The sequence below is a fragment of the Enhydra lutris genome, unplaced genomic scaffold (assembly GCF_002288905.1).
Source record: "Enhydra lutris kenyoni isolate GAN:26980312 unplaced genomic scaffold, ASM228890v2 scaffoldscaffold40, whole genome shotgun sequence".
In the NCBI taxonomy this organism is placed as follows: Eukaryota; Metazoa; Chordata; class Mammalia; order Carnivora; family Mustelidae; genus Enhydra; species Enhydra lutris.
Genome location: NW_019154124.1, coordinates 1396736 through 1413243, shown reverse-complemented (window position 1 = coordinate 1413243; position 16508 = coordinate 1396736). Strand labels below are relative to the sequence as shown.

At 43.4% G+C, this 16508-nt stretch overlaps 1 protein-coding gene across 2 annotated transcripts in view; it reads right to left on the bottom strand.

Moving 5' to 3' along the window:
* The window catches only part of LOC111155259 (neuronal cell adhesion molecule), a 287921-nt gene that overhangs the window by 49306 nt on the left and 222107 nt on the right, over positions 1-16508 (bottom strand). For both annotated transcript variants that reach the window (XM_022515369.1, XM_022515370.1), the window contains 6 exons: positions 15284-15406; positions 10207-10377; positions 9643-9699; positions 7723-7834; positions 4947-5131; positions 3410-3541 (listed from right to left, as the gene is read on the bottom strand). In XM_022515369.1, the coding sequence (XP_022371077.1) occupies positions 3410-3541; positions 4947-5131; positions 7723-7834; positions 9643-9699; positions 10207-10377; positions 15284-15406 (780 nt within the window). The remainder of the gene's footprint in view (positions 1-3409; positions 3542-4946; positions 5132-7722; positions 7835-9642; positions 9700-10206; positions 10378-15283; positions 15407-16508) is intronic.

The window sequence follows — 16508 nt, the reverse complement described above, 5'->3', positions numbered from 1 at the left end:
TCCTTGAAATCTGGACGTTTGGCCGTGGGGTAGAACACATCTCTGGGTGCAGAGATGAATCTCCTTTGTCTACTTATTCCATCCCTCATAGGGGATGCCCATGGAGCCCTCTGCTTTGGAGAAAAGGCCGAAGGGAGATGCCTTGGTGGAATCTTGGGAATGTTCTGGACCGTGCCGCCATCCTCCCGGCTACAGACACGTGGCTGTTCCCTGACCCTCGCCTCAGCAGCTGCCCCCTCAAGGTTTCTGCAGCTTCTTAGGGAAAGGTGTGGTGTCCATACAGCTGGGGCTCCCAGCTAACTTCTGGGGTCTACACGAGGCCCCCCGGAAGGTTAGGAACCCTCACCATGCCAATTCCATCCACCGCATCCTGTGGTGACGGTGCTGTCCCTCGCCTCGCCTGCCTCTCCGCCTCCCCCAGCCCCAGCGCTCCATCACTGCTGGAGGCATCTGTGGGGTCCACGGCTCAACAAGCCACAGAGAAAAAACAAGCCCATCTCCTGTGTCTAGAGTGGTCCCCAAACCTCAAAGGCAATTTGGTTTTGGGGTCTCCAGATTCACAGGCTAATTATCAAACAGGATGGAAAGGGAAGAGGCTCAAAGCTCTTCAAACTCCTACTGATTTTTTGACCGCTTTCTTCCACATTTACTCCTTAGGTTGGAGCGGGGGAAGTCAATATGAGGTGGAGGCAGGGAGGCTTCACTTTGAACTTAGCTAATCAAGGTTCAGCAGAGTCTGTAGATAGATCAGCTGCTGGGGGTAGGGGTGGGGCACAGGACCCGCCCTTAGGGTCTGTAGCCCCAGGGTCTGCAGGACCACTGTGCAGAGAGCTCTGAGGGTCCCCACCAGCTGCCAAAGCCCATCAACTGTGAGCAATGAGATCCCCCCACACAAACCCACGAACTCTGAGCCAGGCCACCAGATGCGGAGGAAGCCACCACTCGCAGACACTGTACATCACCTTGGTGTATGAACGAACCTGGAACCCAATTTGGGAGATTTTGTTCTAGCTTTCTGCTCAGGACCTAATCAGATGATTTGGGGTTATGGTGGAAGGACCTAACTTGTATCCCAGGACCGCTGTCCTGCGCACCCCCTCTCCCAGGCAGGCCTTTCCCAGTTGGTTCCGCCCCCAGATATTTCATTTAAAAGGGAATGTCTGTGAGTGCACTTCAGAGCCCTTCACACAGCTGGAGCAACAAGGCTCTCTGGGAGGTACTGCCCGTGCCTGGTTTGGTTGGATCACAAGCCGAGTAGATCAAGACGGAAGATCAGCTTCATTATCTCATCTCCGAGTCTACTTGTGTCATTGACCCAACTTGGTCTCAATTTCCCCTACTTTGGACTGGACTGAGTTCTGGCCATGGAGCCCCAGGGGTTTATCTTTTTCAACCTTCCCTGGCGCCTGGGGTTTTCCCCACTGGGGGGTGAGATGGGCGGCCCCTCCCACTTGTCAGTCCCATGGAGGCCAGATCTCAGGAGCACGGTTAACCCTCCCTAAAGGGCCCAGACCCTTTCCTGCCATTCTGAATGCATTCCTGGGAAAATCAGACAGTGCTCCATATAACTTCTTTAGGTCTGGGCCGTATCCTCTTTTCTCTGTTTCCACTCACGGCAACAGCCTCCCAATGCACAACCACTGGGTACTCTCTGCACTTCTTCCTGATCTCAGTCATGGTTAAAATTGGGAGCACAATTACCCAAGCCCCAATTGCTGGCCTCGTTGCAATCTGTATTCTCCCAGGAACGTAATTTCCTTTTACAGTAGACAACAGGCTGCCTGTTTTAGAGTATCTGATGACTATTGCACAGTGTGACACAAACAAACTCTTAATAAAATTCATGGGACGGGGAGCTCTTCCTTGGTCTAGACCTGCCATTGTGAGACCTGGATGGTGAGACACAGGGACCGAGCCACTGAAATCTGCCAGCGGTTCTCAGATCCATTTTAGGGTGAAGACTATTTCAGAAAAGTCAGATTAAAGGAGCTTTCACTTATGTAGAATCAAATCCATTTTTGATTCTGGTTGGAGGCAACGAGGAGCAAAGCTGCTCTACTTTGTCAACCTGAAGGCTGTCTATATTGTGAGTCAAGAATCCCTTTGCTAATTATTATGTTACCGGCTGGAGGGTGAGCCTGAGTCTAGATTTTAAACAAAAGCCAATTTTCTCTCTCTGGGTTTAAGAGAAGGTGTGAACTCCAAGAAGGAGAAAATGGGCAGAGTCTCCTGCAACCAGCAGCAGGTGGTGGGTGAGGTGGGGGAAAGGAGACCTGGTGGGTTCTCTCTCTTAGGAATCTGGAAACAGGGAGGGGCACTATCTGGTTTTAAGTTTGTTTTGCTTTGCCATAATCCTCAAGCCTTCCACTGTCCTCAAGCCTTTAACCAGGTTTTGTAAAGCTGGGCTTTGCTGTGATTTAGAAGATTAATGGATGGGCCTGTGGCCATACTTTGGGGGCTGTTCTGGGCAGCGTGGTGGCAGACTGGAGAAGCTGGCTGGGAGAGAGAGAGAGCTGTGAGTGGTCCAGGGAAGGTGGCTGAAGAGGTGGCCCACAGCAGCCGGGCCTGGGTCAGTACTGCTCAAGGTGAGCTTAGCATACCTAGGGAGGGAAAACTAATCAAAGACCAAGCGTCCTGCAATACAATCATGGTCAGAGGCTACCCTCTTCTGTGGACATTAAATGGGATGGTGAGGGCGCCAGGGTGGCTCAGTTGGTTAAGCATCTGCCTTCAGCTCAGGTCATGATCCCAGGGTCCTCCAATCGAGCCTTGCATCGGGCTTTCTGCTCAGTGGGGAGCCTGCTTCTCCCTCTCCCTCTGCCTGCCATTCTGCATACTTGTGCTTTCTATCTCTCTGTCAAAAAAATAAATAAAATCTTAAAAAAAAAAGGGGGGGGGATCGTGACTTCTGAAGACCAGAGAACTTGGGGACATCTGGGCTGTGCTTAGGAATTAAAACTCTTTAAATGACCACAGCTGTGTCTCTTAGGAATTAAAACTCTTTAAATGACCACAGCTGTGGCTCTATCCCTAGCCTCCCCAGCATGTCTCCTCCGACTCCTGTGACATTTCCACAAAACACTTGACATTTGGAACAGAGAAGATCTGAACTCTCCAGGAATGTTTCTTTCTGACCCTGTCATTTTTCCTAGGATCCATGTAAAAAGACCAGAAATATTGCCAAGTCCTAATCAACACATACCATCACATTTAAGGGTACAAACTATTCTGTCATCAGGAATATCGAGAGGTAATAAAACAAACATCCGAAGGTAATTCGGCACCTCTTTTTAGCTCACACATGGCTTCCTTCCTCACCACCAGTGATTTTATTCCATTTGTTCCCTGTTGAGACGTAGCTATGCTTGGAAAATAGGTTGCAACCACAGAGCCTGTCAAGGCAACTTACTTTCTATTGGGACTCCATTTGATAACCAGCTAATTCTGGGCTTGGGGTTGCCATTAGCTCTGCAGATCAGTCTCCCGTCCTCTCCTGGGGACAGCACAAGGTTCTGAGGTGCCATGATCCAGTATGGAGCCGCTTTATGAAAGAAAGGAAGAAAAAACCCCCCACAAACATTTGAATCATATAAGTGTTCTAGCAAATTTAGTATACTGAACTGTTTTAATATCAAAATAAATATTTAGCAAAACATGTGTTAGCCTCGTTTTTTAAAGAGTGAATAGTATTGTAAGTGATGCCTCAAAGAACACTTTAGACTTTCAAAAGACTGTTTGTAGAGGCTTTTGATACAAAGACCATCTCGTTTCACATTAAATTAATCAGACGTTAAAAAGGTAACAGATTTCACTAAGGTTGTAGAGTGAGTTATAGTACACATAAGGCTAAGGAACATGAATTTAAATTCTGAGTCCTGTAGGATACACATAATTATAAAACTGGGAAGGAAGTTAAGAAACTTCGCACTTTTGAGAAGTTGCAAAGTTAGTATGGAGAATTCCCATGAGCCCCTCAGCCAGCTCTCTCCAGTGTTCCCTTACATAACCATGGTACAGTTATCAACACAAGAAATTAACAGTGGTACAATACGATTAGCTAAACTACATCTTTTTCTACCCATGCCTTCTTTCTGTCCCAGGACCATCTCCTGGCTACCACATTATCTTTACTTGTCTTGTCTCCTTACTTGTTTCCTCCAATCTGACAGTTTCTTGGTCTTTCCTCATCTTTCATGACCTTGACACATTTAAAGAATACTGATCCGTTATTTTGTAGAATGTCTTTCAACTTGGGTTTGTCTGGTGTTTTCTCATGATTACACTGAGGTTTTGGGTGATGGATCCCTCTTACTGCATCATTCTGGGGGATACACGATACCAACATGACTTACGACTGCTTATGCTAACCTTGAACACATGGTAAGGTGGTATCTGCCAGGTTTCTCTGTAAAGTTGCTATTTACCTGCTTTCCATAGTCTATCCCCTAGAAGTGAGTCACTAAGTCCAGCACTTACTCAAGGGTAAGGAAATTCAGCTCCCTCTCCTTCCCAGAGGAAAGGTGAAGACTTTGTGAAAATATGTTAAACCTGCTTCCATAATTAATTTTGGGGGCTGTGTATGTGTGTACGAGAAGAAGTACTTTGAGGCTAAGGGGATTCTCTGTTTATCCTCAAACCTTCATCAATCTTTCCTCACTGGCTCTTGCCTGCAGGAGTTATAACTGGGATGTTCATGGTGATTTCTGGTTTCCCTCCTTCTTCTTAACAATTATTAATTGGAATTCTATGAGGAAGGTTTGGGGGAGAGAATTTTTGACCTGATTTAGATGCGTTCTAAAGAGCAGTGAGAAAAGATCCAAGGGGTCAGGACTGTTGATACAAATTTACATTTGTTATGAATTGAAGTTTAAATCAAAGGCATATTTAATTGAAGATTTATGACTTCTCGTGAAGGCAAGAGCCATGCATTTGAAATAATTGTATACCTTTAACTGTGACAGAAATGGTATGATAGATAGCTCCCAGTGGGTTTTTGGCTATACACTGGTAATTTCCAGAGTCTGCTTCTGAAACCTGAATGATCTGCAGAGTTTTCTTGAAGTTCTTATAAAATGTCCGGTTGATGGGCAGGGTTCCATCTTCTTTTATCCAGTAAATAATTGGGGTAGGCCTGATAAGATAAGTAAATGATATTATTTAAAAAAGAAGTTCACCTCGCTGCTTTTGAGGGTGAATCTTCATGCAAGTTGGTAACAACTTCTTTGTCTAAAGATCCTGAGGAACAGAAAGACATTGTAACTAGCCTCACACTTTTATAAATAATGCTCAGACCCCTGTATTGAAGTCTGTGAGCCAGCACCGTCACAAAGGCAGCGCCGTTTTAATGCATGGCACACCGTGACCTTGGACTTCCCTGACACAATGAGTAGGTTAGCCTAGGTGACTTTGCTGAAAGGACCTCATTATTATCTTCAAAGTTCTGATCAGTGAGACACACCTAGAAAATTTTACATAAACGAATATGTCAATCAAAAGGCTTACTATGAAATTAATGATACTGGGTTTTTCTTTTAAATCAGCTAGAATTAAAAATGCAGAGAAAGTGCTGATATACGAATTTGTGCCCATGAACTTTTGTACACATTTCCCTAACAAATGGAAGAATTTTGATCTCGTGACTTTAGAAGATTTTCATGAGAGTAAAATAAAACTTCACTGGACACAAATATTTATTAAGCACTGAACTCTGGACCAAGCACTGAGTTGTATGTTAAGAAGACAAAGACAAAAAAAAAAAAAAAAACATATGGCCTAAGAACCTCAGGAAGATCACAATATTTGTCCTTAGAAATTCAAATGGGGTTAATTGGTTGATTGTAGAATTGCTTCTGTTTTGTGTAGCTGAATAGAAATAATTGAACATATTTCTTTGATGAAATACCTTCTAAAATGAAACCTGCTGGGAATATAAAAAGAGGTGGAAAATGTAAAATCATTTTCAAAAATGGAAGATATGAGACCAATGTGTATCTGATACCATATTCTGGTGTTTTTTTTCAGTCAGATAGTCTGCACCTCACATGATCTGAAGGTGAGTGGATCATGGGGAGAGAGGCATGAGGTCAAACTAAGCCATGGATTGTTCTGGAAGCCTGCTTACTTCTCCACTGAGTAGTTATTAAGAATTAGAAATATTATGATTCTGTGAGTCCTATAGCTACTGGTTTGTAAATGATAGACTCCTCAATCTTAGTTTTACACCATCCCGTGCTTTTAAAAATTCTTTTGGAAGTTTAATGCAGTTTCCAAATACCAACCATATTTTAATTTTTACATAAGAGATCCTTCATGGGAAGGGGATTCATAAAATTGCGAGAACGGGTATCTCTGCTCCCCAAAGGTTGGAGGTTAGTAGATTAAACCACTTTCTAACACCATGATGTATGAAAATTGCAAGGGGTTGGGGGTTTGCTTTTAATTCTAATGGGAAAGATATATACTTAATATATCTTTAAAGGGGAATTTTGCTAGTTTCAGTCACTTGAACTGAGTAGCGTGTGCTGTGATTTCTGGACGGGACCAGCAGAGGCCTCCACGTGTCTCTTGCAGTAAAGCCATTCCTAGAAGTCAGTTCTGGGAAGGAACTCGAAACTGTTGCATTGCCAGGTCAAGGACAGTGCAGATCAGAACATGGGATCATAACAATGTTTCTGAGATTCCACGCAATGTTTCCAGCAAATGCGCCCACATCAACAGTACTTCCTCGGTGCCAGGGCTAAGAAGGGATGATGTAGAAACTCGCTTCTGACGGGCACCTAATATAACAGTTGTCCTTGTATCTAAGCTATGCACAGATGAGTCATCTGCAAAGAAGCTAGGCTTGTGACCTGCCTAGAGGAAGGAGTGAAAGGGACAGGGTGTTTGTTCTGAGGCTAGACAGTAAGAGGCCTAAGAGGCGATGCGTGTACTTTTGTTGTTAGGAGAATAAGCCGGGGCTAGACTGCTAGAGGGACAGGAGTCACTCAAGGCCAAGAGCTGCTGAGAAGACCCCCAGAGCCATGAACCCAGAGTGGAGCTTCCCAGCAGAGGCATGAGCAGGCTCACCCTAAAACGTCCCTCTCTAGCCTCTTACAGCAACTGCCCTGCGACCTGTGGGCGAATGATTAACAATAAATAGCTATTGTTTTTAACCCGCTAAGTTTTGAGGTTGTTTGTTACATAACAGTAGTGAAATAAGACACCCTAATCGTAACCATAGCAACCACAAAGGGATTCCTGATACTTATTTCAAGAGGAAAGCTATTATATTAAGAGAATATTTCAATAATATGAGATACACATGGCTTATTTTTGAAAACAATTATGAAATTTTTCTTAATGCTTGTTGGAATTAGTATAAGACAATGACTGTTGCTATGACATCGATGCCTCTCTATGGACCCACTAGGTTTTTGTAAGAAATGCTACAGAAATGCACACTAAGACAGAAAGCGCAGGGGTGCCTGGACGGCTCAGTTGTTTAAGGGTTTGCCTTCAGGCTCAGGGTCCTGGGATTGGGATCAAGCCCCCAGTTGGCCTCCCTGCTCAGCAAGGAGTCTGCTTCTCCCTCTCCCCTCCCCCATCTACTCCTCCCCTCCCTGGCCTCCCCTCCCCTGCCCACAGGCTCGTGCTCTCTTCTGCTGCTCCCTGCATCTCAAATTAATTAATTAATTAATAATTAAATAAAATCTTTTTAAAAAAAGACAGAAAGTGGGAACTCACAGTCCCTCTGCAATGCATTCCAGCGAAAGGACATTCCCTCTTAACTCTTCCTTGTGACTGGCATTGCCTTCTGGAGTTAAAAAGGTTGGTGGCCTCTCTCTATTTGATTTTGCTGCAAACAATAAAATCATATGGATTAAAAGTTATGCATATGTATTTCTCGAAACACGGTTCACTGCCTAAAAATCTAATCCCTTTTCAAAACCACTAAACACTGAAATTAAACTGCACATCCACACTCTCTGCCTTATAAACATTGCTCATTGAGCTGGGAACAGAAATGATATTGGTTACATAACCATTAACACGAAGGACTATTTCACTCTTGTACATTCCCTTAACATGGGTTAGGTTTTTATGAATTTTTGGTGCGTTGGCAAATTTTCAATATGTAGACATAGAGAGGAAAGTCACATTATCAAACTATCCATCCCTTACAATTAGTGCTCGGGTCAAAGAGAAAATTAACTATATTGCGGAAGATGTTAGATTTTTCTGGAAGCTGTGACTATGGAAGGGAGTAGTTTGGTTTACACTAGGGACAATATCATAGCCCATTTCATTTACTAATCATGGACTTAAATCTGTGGTGGATGTCTAAGTATCAAGACCCCCAAACTGCAAGGTTTATGGAAAACAAAACAAACAAAACTAGCAAGTTACTGACAGAAGTCTGGCAAATTGTGTGCCATACATTAAGAATAATGAATGGTAAAGAAATTGAACTTGGTTTCCTCAATGAAAAAATAAAGAGGCCTCAAGTCAGAGATCTCAGGGAGGCCCACAAAGGCCATCCTCGGTTTCACGGAAACTTCATTTAAAAGTGGCCTTGTCTTCTAATGGCCTCTAAGAAAACTGTGAAGTAAGAATATACCATCTTAAGGTTCTATCGCCCTTTGGAGTTTTCAACACTTAAATGCATTATCTCTTTGATGCTCACCAAAAGTGAGTGAAAAGGTAATATATGAATTGTTCTCATTCCTCAGAAGGAGAAAAACTGGATACCAGGGAAGGTTTTACTTGAGAGAAATGAGAATTTTCTTAAGACTTTAGAAATTGTGGAGGAAACCTTATCTCCCTGAAATCACTTTGGGAATGGTTTTGAGACCCATCATTTTCAGGATATATTAAAATAAAATAACAAGGCAGAAGTTGTGGTTTGCCTATTCTGATCATTGATGGTACCTTAATGTTTTTTTACTTTATATCTCAAGGGTAAAAAAGTAATACCGTAGAAATTCTGCCTTAGAGATCATTAAGAGGACCCCCATACCAGAAACCACAATTTTCACTAATAGACTCTAGACCTTACAGTCACATTTCCCTTAAGGAAATCGAATTCTCTTTTTATAAGAATGAAGTTAAATGCTCTATATTTAAAAAGGTTATTTCCACTGAAGAGAGTGACTTGGTTTTGAACAAAACTACGAGAAATGCTATTACTAATTATATGACACTGATAATGTCATGTGAGAACAGATGGGAAATGTGATGATTTACTATCAAAATCCACTTGATGTTAGTTGCTAATGGTTACTAAGACTGACGAGTTAGTATTCTAGCGAATTAATGCCCCCTTTTTTGGTTAATGAGAAAAGTTTGTGAACAAGACAAAAAAAATGAAAAATATAATTCTAAACAAACATGAAAGATTTTTCCCCCCAGATCATGGGAAATGGTGCTTCACATGAAAACAGTGATAATAATTTTTATTATTATACATACAACGTGCAGCATGTTTTAGTGACATGACGTAAGCGTGTAGCTAAGTTTCGTAGAAAACACACATTGTTCTAGTGGTATTAAACACAGAACTAGGACTCTCATGGAGAAACTGGGTTTAATAGCTATGGAGGTGGAGTTAGTGAACCGATTCTACGATGAGGGAGAGGAGTACCAGTTGCAGTCACCAGAACTCACCACTATAAAACTCAGAGTCATTCAAATTAGCAGCTATGGTGTCATTCAGTTCATCCACTGAAATAAACAGAATATGATGAAGAATGCAAAAAGTAGGGGAGGAGGTACTACAAAAAAGTCTCGGGCAACAAAAGTAAACGTATACACCCATGCTGACCGGGTGCCATCCCTACCAAGGAAACACAGGATTTTACATCATTCACGACTCACTAATTGATTACGTCCCTCAGCCACCCCAGCCAGGAATACAGGGACACGGAACTGAAGCTGCGGGACTGCTAAGTCCAGGCACGCTGGGGCAGAACACACGCGCAGATGCTCCGGGGACCAAGGAGACTCCGAAAGTTATCGTGGAAACAGCAACGGTGATATCAGCAAAGAACGTACAATACAGTATCTGGGTTACGTGTGCTTTTATCTGCCAACACGTCAGTAGCTAGTCACGGGTACTTTCCTGATCAATGAACCCGTGTAGTTCAACGTCAGTGGTGTTTACTAGGTAATATATTTTAGGCACACTTGGAAACGTCATTGAAAGAGAGAGTCAGGAGGCCGAGCTCTTACCTGAAATCACCTTCACGGAAATAGGTTGCTTCTGCTGTATGGTTTGAGTGTGATTAAATCTGGCATAACAGATATAGTCCTCGCGGGTGTCCTCTGGGAGAACATTGGAGAAGTAAAGGTCTCCGTTCAGACCCTGAGAAACCCTCTCACTTTGTGGAAGTCTCTGAAAGGCTGGAGAAAGGCAGAGAGATATCCAGATGATTCCATCCCAAAGCTCTCCCAATAACTACTCATAGTTTGGTGAACTTTCCTGGAATTTTTTTTCCCCTATAAAGCTCTTCAGGTAAAAGCAAGTCATTGCAGAAACAACAGCAGAACACAGGAAAAGTCCAACTGTGCCTGCCAGAGCCCAATTTCTCTGGAGTGGGAGCAAAGGGGAGACTAGAATCATACAGTCAAGTGTTGTATTAAGCAAGTGTAGACCAAAAAAAAAAAAAAAAAAAGGCTTTACAAATGAGTTTGCAGGACTTTTCCTAATATTTAATATTAATTGTTAAACACGTGTAAATACGTATCTTAGAAAATGCATTTAAAAAGCTTGTAAGGATGTTAAGTTGGCTTGCCTCCACGTGCTCGGTCAGACGCCAGATACTGTGAGAGCATCTAAGCCTGAGCTCGCCCCGCGCAAGGCGCCCGGCATCCCAGACTCCCTCCCTGCCTGAGTCCGTGACCTCACTGAGGAATCCGGGAGCACACGGCAGTGGAAGGGGGCGCGGTATTCACAACAGCATGTGATGATGTTGGAATGTTGCAGATGAGCCCCTCAGAGGCCCCCCAGCTGAGCCTCCAGCCCCCACCCCCCCACGAGTTTTTTCTTTCCTTCTAACATATGAGGTATTTTTACTTGTCCTGTGTGTGCTTTATTGCCTGTCTCTTTGCACTGGGAATTTAGGTTGCAGGACGATAGAGACGGTCTGTTGTAGCCTTGAACCCTCGCGGGGCCCTTGCCAGGGGCTCCGTGATTAAATGAAATGAAAGTCTGCACTCTGACTTTCCAGGTTCATGCCTCACAGCTTACTTCCCCTCGGGACCAGTTAAGGCACTGTCGAGCCTCAGGCGCTGAAGGAAGCCTTTCTAAGTGGACAGGGGACTTGGGGAGGCGGGGCCACGGACCTGGGCAGGATTTGCACTTGGAGGGCTAACACGCACTGTTTGAAGCTTCTGACTCAGTTCCCAGAGCCCTAACTGAGCATTCGGTGCCTCTGAAGCGAGAGAACCAGGAAACCTGCACTTTCCAGCAACCTTGGGGCTAGGTATTCTGTCTTCTGGAGGATTCTCCAGTCTGAGCCAAGCAGGGCTCTCCTCCTGCAAAAGGCACTCCATCTAACATCACACGAAATGCAAAATTAGGGTCAAAAGGCTGCAGCTTCTCAGGGCAGGGAAATGTGGAGGCAGAACCTGAAAGAATGCAGGTTACCGCGTGAGCCGAGTTCTTGGCCAAGATGAGGGTTTGGTTGGTGGTTGTAAATTCATGATTATAAGCCAGGAATGCCTAGGAAAGTGTTGTTTTAAGAATAACTCAGGAGGGGTGCCTGGGTGGCTCAGTCAGTTCAGCGTCCAGCTCTTGATTTCAGCTCAACTCTTGATCTCAGGGTCGTGAGTTTGAGCCCCACTTTGGGCTCCGTGCTGGGTTTGGAACCTGCTTGGGATTCTCTCTCCCTCTCCATTTGCTCCTCCTCCTCGCCCCTGCTCCTACTCTCTCTCTCTCAAAACAAAACAAAACAAACAAAAAACAAACAAAAAACAAACAAAACCCTCCATATATATATATATATATATATATATATATATATACTCAGGAAAATAATGTACATTTATTTAATGAATACAAAGAGTTAAAGATAAGCATTCATTTATTCTCTTCTGATTCCCATGTTGTATTTTATTATTGATCGGTGTTGGTAAGTCAAGTTAAAGAAATGAGACTTTAAGAGGGTGGTAGCATTTTGCCCCCTGAGTTCTTTGCCTTACACTTGGGAAAAAAATGTACACAGGCAGGAAGAACTCGATAATGTCACCTTGCAAGAAGGCTATACAAATCTTAAATTTCTTCTGTATTCCTGATGCAATTTCATTTGAAAGGTCCAGATGCTTTGCCAACAGCCTAAAATGTAGGTTCATGACATAGCCCAGAAGTGCAACATGGAAAACAAAGTCACATACTCAGATGATTCTGAAACTTTACATGTATTCGTCTATTTATTAAGTGAAAAGGTCATCGTTTCTGAGTAAGAACCAAGGACCGAACACAGCCTTGTTTGGGTAGTGACATTTGGATATACCTCCCATGTACATCTGACTCATTATATTTTCTTTCAAAATCTGTTTGAAAGCTGTTATGCATTCACAGGAAAATGTCTGCTCATTGATTCATTTATATATTTATTTTTCATTTCTTTGTGATACTTTCTCTGAATATTTTTCCATACAAGAGTTACAAATGGAAATGAAATATTCCAGCTAAATTTTCTCTTAGAAATGTGAACAGTCTATGAATTCAGGGGAAATCATGTTACTGAGAATAGACTGTGTTCCCTACAAATATTTTGCATTCATCCCCACCATTCCACCTAAAAGACTCTTGTCAAGGTCAACAGTGATCCCGATGTTGCCAAATTGAATAGTTGTTTTCGGTCAGATCAGAAGTTATCTGATCTTTTGAAACAGTTGATCAAAAGTTCTGGGGGCACCTGGGTGGCTCAGTGGGTTAAAGCCTCTGTCTTCGGCTCAGGTCATGATCCCAGGGCCCTAGGATTGAGCCCCGCATCGGGCTTTCTGCTCAGTGGGGAGCCTGTCCCCCCACCTCTCTGCCTACTTGTGATCTCTGTCTGTCAAATAAATAAAAATAAAATCTTAAAAAAAAAAAAAGTTCTGTCTTCTGGACACTTGCCCCAGGGACACTGCTCTGTCTCTGTCTTCCTCCCTCAGGGATGGCTCCTTCTCTTCTGCTTTGCTGGTCTCTCCCTAAGTCCCTTTGGGGGGCTCCTGGTCTCCACACCACAGGCTTTGACCCCCCACCCCCACCCCCAGTGCTCTCACCCAGCCCTGGCTCTAGGAGCACCTCTGCACTACCATGCCTGCTTTGCTGACCAGAGCCTGACCTCTGCCTTACAACTCCTTCTGGGCTTCTCCTCATGGCTGTTCTATAGGCCTCTCACCTCCACGACCCTGGTTTCTTGGTCCCCAAGCAGAACCCCATGTCACCTCTAAGGGAGCATGCTAACCTATTAGCACAGTTTCTGGAGGGGAGAAAAGGCAGCACCACACAGTTCCCTTAAGGACAGGGCTGGGGTAGACAGATGTGAGATGGCCTAATGGATGACTTCATTCTCTGTGCCTCGGTTTCCTCATCTAAAATGTGGAAAGATGACAAGATGCTCGACATCGCTAGAGAAATGCAAATGGAAACCACAGGTTTAATTAAACAAACAAAAGAGGACAGACATGGATACAGGAAACCACTGGTTATCAGAATTGAGGAGGCATTGGGGGATGGGCGAAATAGGTGAAGGGGAATAAGAAGTACAAACTTCCAGTAATAAAATGAGTAAGTCACAGGATGTACTGTACAGCACAGGAGATAAGTCATATTGTAATAACTCTGTATAGGGACAGGTGGTAACTAGACTTCTCGTGGGGAGCATTTCGTGATGTGTAAAAGTATGAAATCACTATGATGTACACCTGCAGCCAACAGGACATTGTCGATTACATTTCGATAAAAAAATATAAAAAATAAAAAGTAGAATGAATAATCGGATATGCCCCGCAGGGTTGTTGTAAGAAATTGATGAGATAACCCCACGTAAAGTTCTCAGCAAAGGGACTGGCACTGAATAGATGCTCAGGAAGTATTAGCGGTTGTTGGAGATTAAAAAAAAAAACCCAAACCTAAATGACAAAATGTAACACATCCCAAATAGCCTGATTCCCTGCCGTCCCCGCCTGCAGGCTTCTGCTGTTTCAGGAAATGGTGATTCCATGTCACCAGCGGCTCCCTGTTCGACTCTGGAGTTATCTTTGGTAGCTCCCTCTCACACCCCCAGCCCGATCCCAATAAATCCTGGAGGCTCTATGTCCAAAATATATCCAGAAGCTGACCATTTGTTCCCACCTGACAACAGCCACGACTCGAGTCCCTGTCACCGTCAGCTTCTGCCTGGATTTCAGCAGGGTCCCGCCTGGCAGGTGTCCCTACCCTGCCTTTGTCCCCTCTGCCACCCGCACAGGAACTGAAGGAGGGCTATTGCTAGCTGGCTAGGTTCAGGTACAGTCCCTGCTTCTGTGTCTCCCCGCTTCATTCAGAGAAAAATCCAAAGACCTCTGTACTGAGCCCTGGACTTTTCCGACGTCATCTGTGTCCCTCTCACTGGGCTCCCGGAGGTCTGGCCACGCTACCTGCTGGGGCTTTTCCAGGCACCAGGATGCTCCTGCCTCAGGGGCCTGTCTGTTTCCCTTCTACCGGGACATTTAGGGGCCTGCCTTGCTCTCTCATTCCTCTAAGTCTCTGTTCAAAATGCTGCTTATTTTTCTTTCTTTTTAAAAATATTTTATTTGGGAGAGAGAACACAAGAGGGGGAATGAGGGGCAGAGCAAGAAGCAGGCTCCCTGCTGAGTAGGGAGCACAATGCAGGGCTCGATCCCAGGATGCTGGGATCATGACCTGAACCGAAGGCAGACGCTTCACCAGTTGAGCCTCTCAGGTGTCCCTGCTTATTTTTCTTCATAGCACTTGTTGCCAACTGACACCTACTTTACAAATGCACTGATCTCTGCTTCCGTCTCCACCCCCCTATCTATTCTCACTACATAGGATATGAGCTCGGTGGAAGCAGGAAATCTGGTCTCTTTAGGTGCCTGGTATACAGTAGGTGCTCAAGAAAATCATGTTGCTTATTTCATGACACATTATTTATTTCAATGAGCATTTCTTTCCTTTGAGCATCTCTAAAACTTCTTTCAAACATTTTATGAATCATGGGAGGTAACATAGAATCTTATAATCATAAGAATCATAAGAATCTTGAAGTAATCGTAAGTATCTCGAAGACAGAAAGTTCATATTTTTAAAACTTACAATTATCCATCCAGAATATTATAGGTGGTGGTAATCCAAGTGGGGGTCTGCAAGGAAGGATCAGAGACTGGCCATTTCGAAGTGTTATTGGCTCAAGTTTTTCTTTGGTCCACAATGGTGACCCTATGATATAAAATAATAACTTCTAAGTTATTTCTGCTTTGGACAATAAAAATAGCACAGAAAGGAAGACAAGATAAACTTTGGGGGCGAAGAGTAACTCTGAGTTCATGTACATTAAGATAACAAGAAAATAATTTTAAAATCCAAGGTTAAAGGTAAAAAAAGTGATGATTTTCCAATGCCCAGAAATCAGTTGCATTTCTCTACACCAACAACAAGACAGAAGAAAGAGAAATTAAGGAGTCCATCCCATTTACAATTGCACCCAAAACTATAAGATACCTAGGAATAAATCTAACCAAAGAGACTAAGAATCTATACACAGAAAACTATAAAGTACTCATGAAAGAAATTGAGGAAGACACAAAGAAATGGAAAAATGTTCCATGCTCCTGGATTGGAAGAATAAATATTGTGAAAATGTCTGTGCTACCTAAAGCAATCTACACATTTAATGCAATTCCTATCAAAGTTCCATCCATTTTTTTCAAAGAAATGGAACAAATAATCCTAAAATTTATATGGAACCAGAAAAGACCTCGAATAGCCAAAGCAATATTGAAAAAGAAAGCCAAAGTTGGTGGCATCACAATTCCAGACTTCAAGCTCTATTACAAAGCTGTCATCATCAAGACAGCATGGTACTGGCACAAAAACAGACACATAGATCAATGGAACAGAATAGAGAGCCCAGAAATAGACCCTCAACTCTATGGTCAACTCATCTTCGACAAAGCAGGAAAGAATATCCAATGGAAAAAAGACAGCCTCTTCAACAAATGGTGTTGGGAAAATTGGACAGCCACATGCAGAAAAATGAAATTGGATCATTTCCTTACACCACACACGAAAATAGACTCAAAATGGATGAAGGACCTCAATGTGAGAAAGGAATCCATCAAAATCCTTGAGGAGAACACAGGCAGCAACCTCTTCGACCTCAGCCGCAGCAACATCTTCCTAGGAACATCGCCAAAGGCAAGGGAAGCAAGGGCAAAAATGAACTGTTGGGATTTTATCAAGATCAAAAGCTTTTGCACAGCAAAGGAAACAGTTAACAAAACCAAAAGACAACTGACAGAATGGGGAAGATATTTGCAAA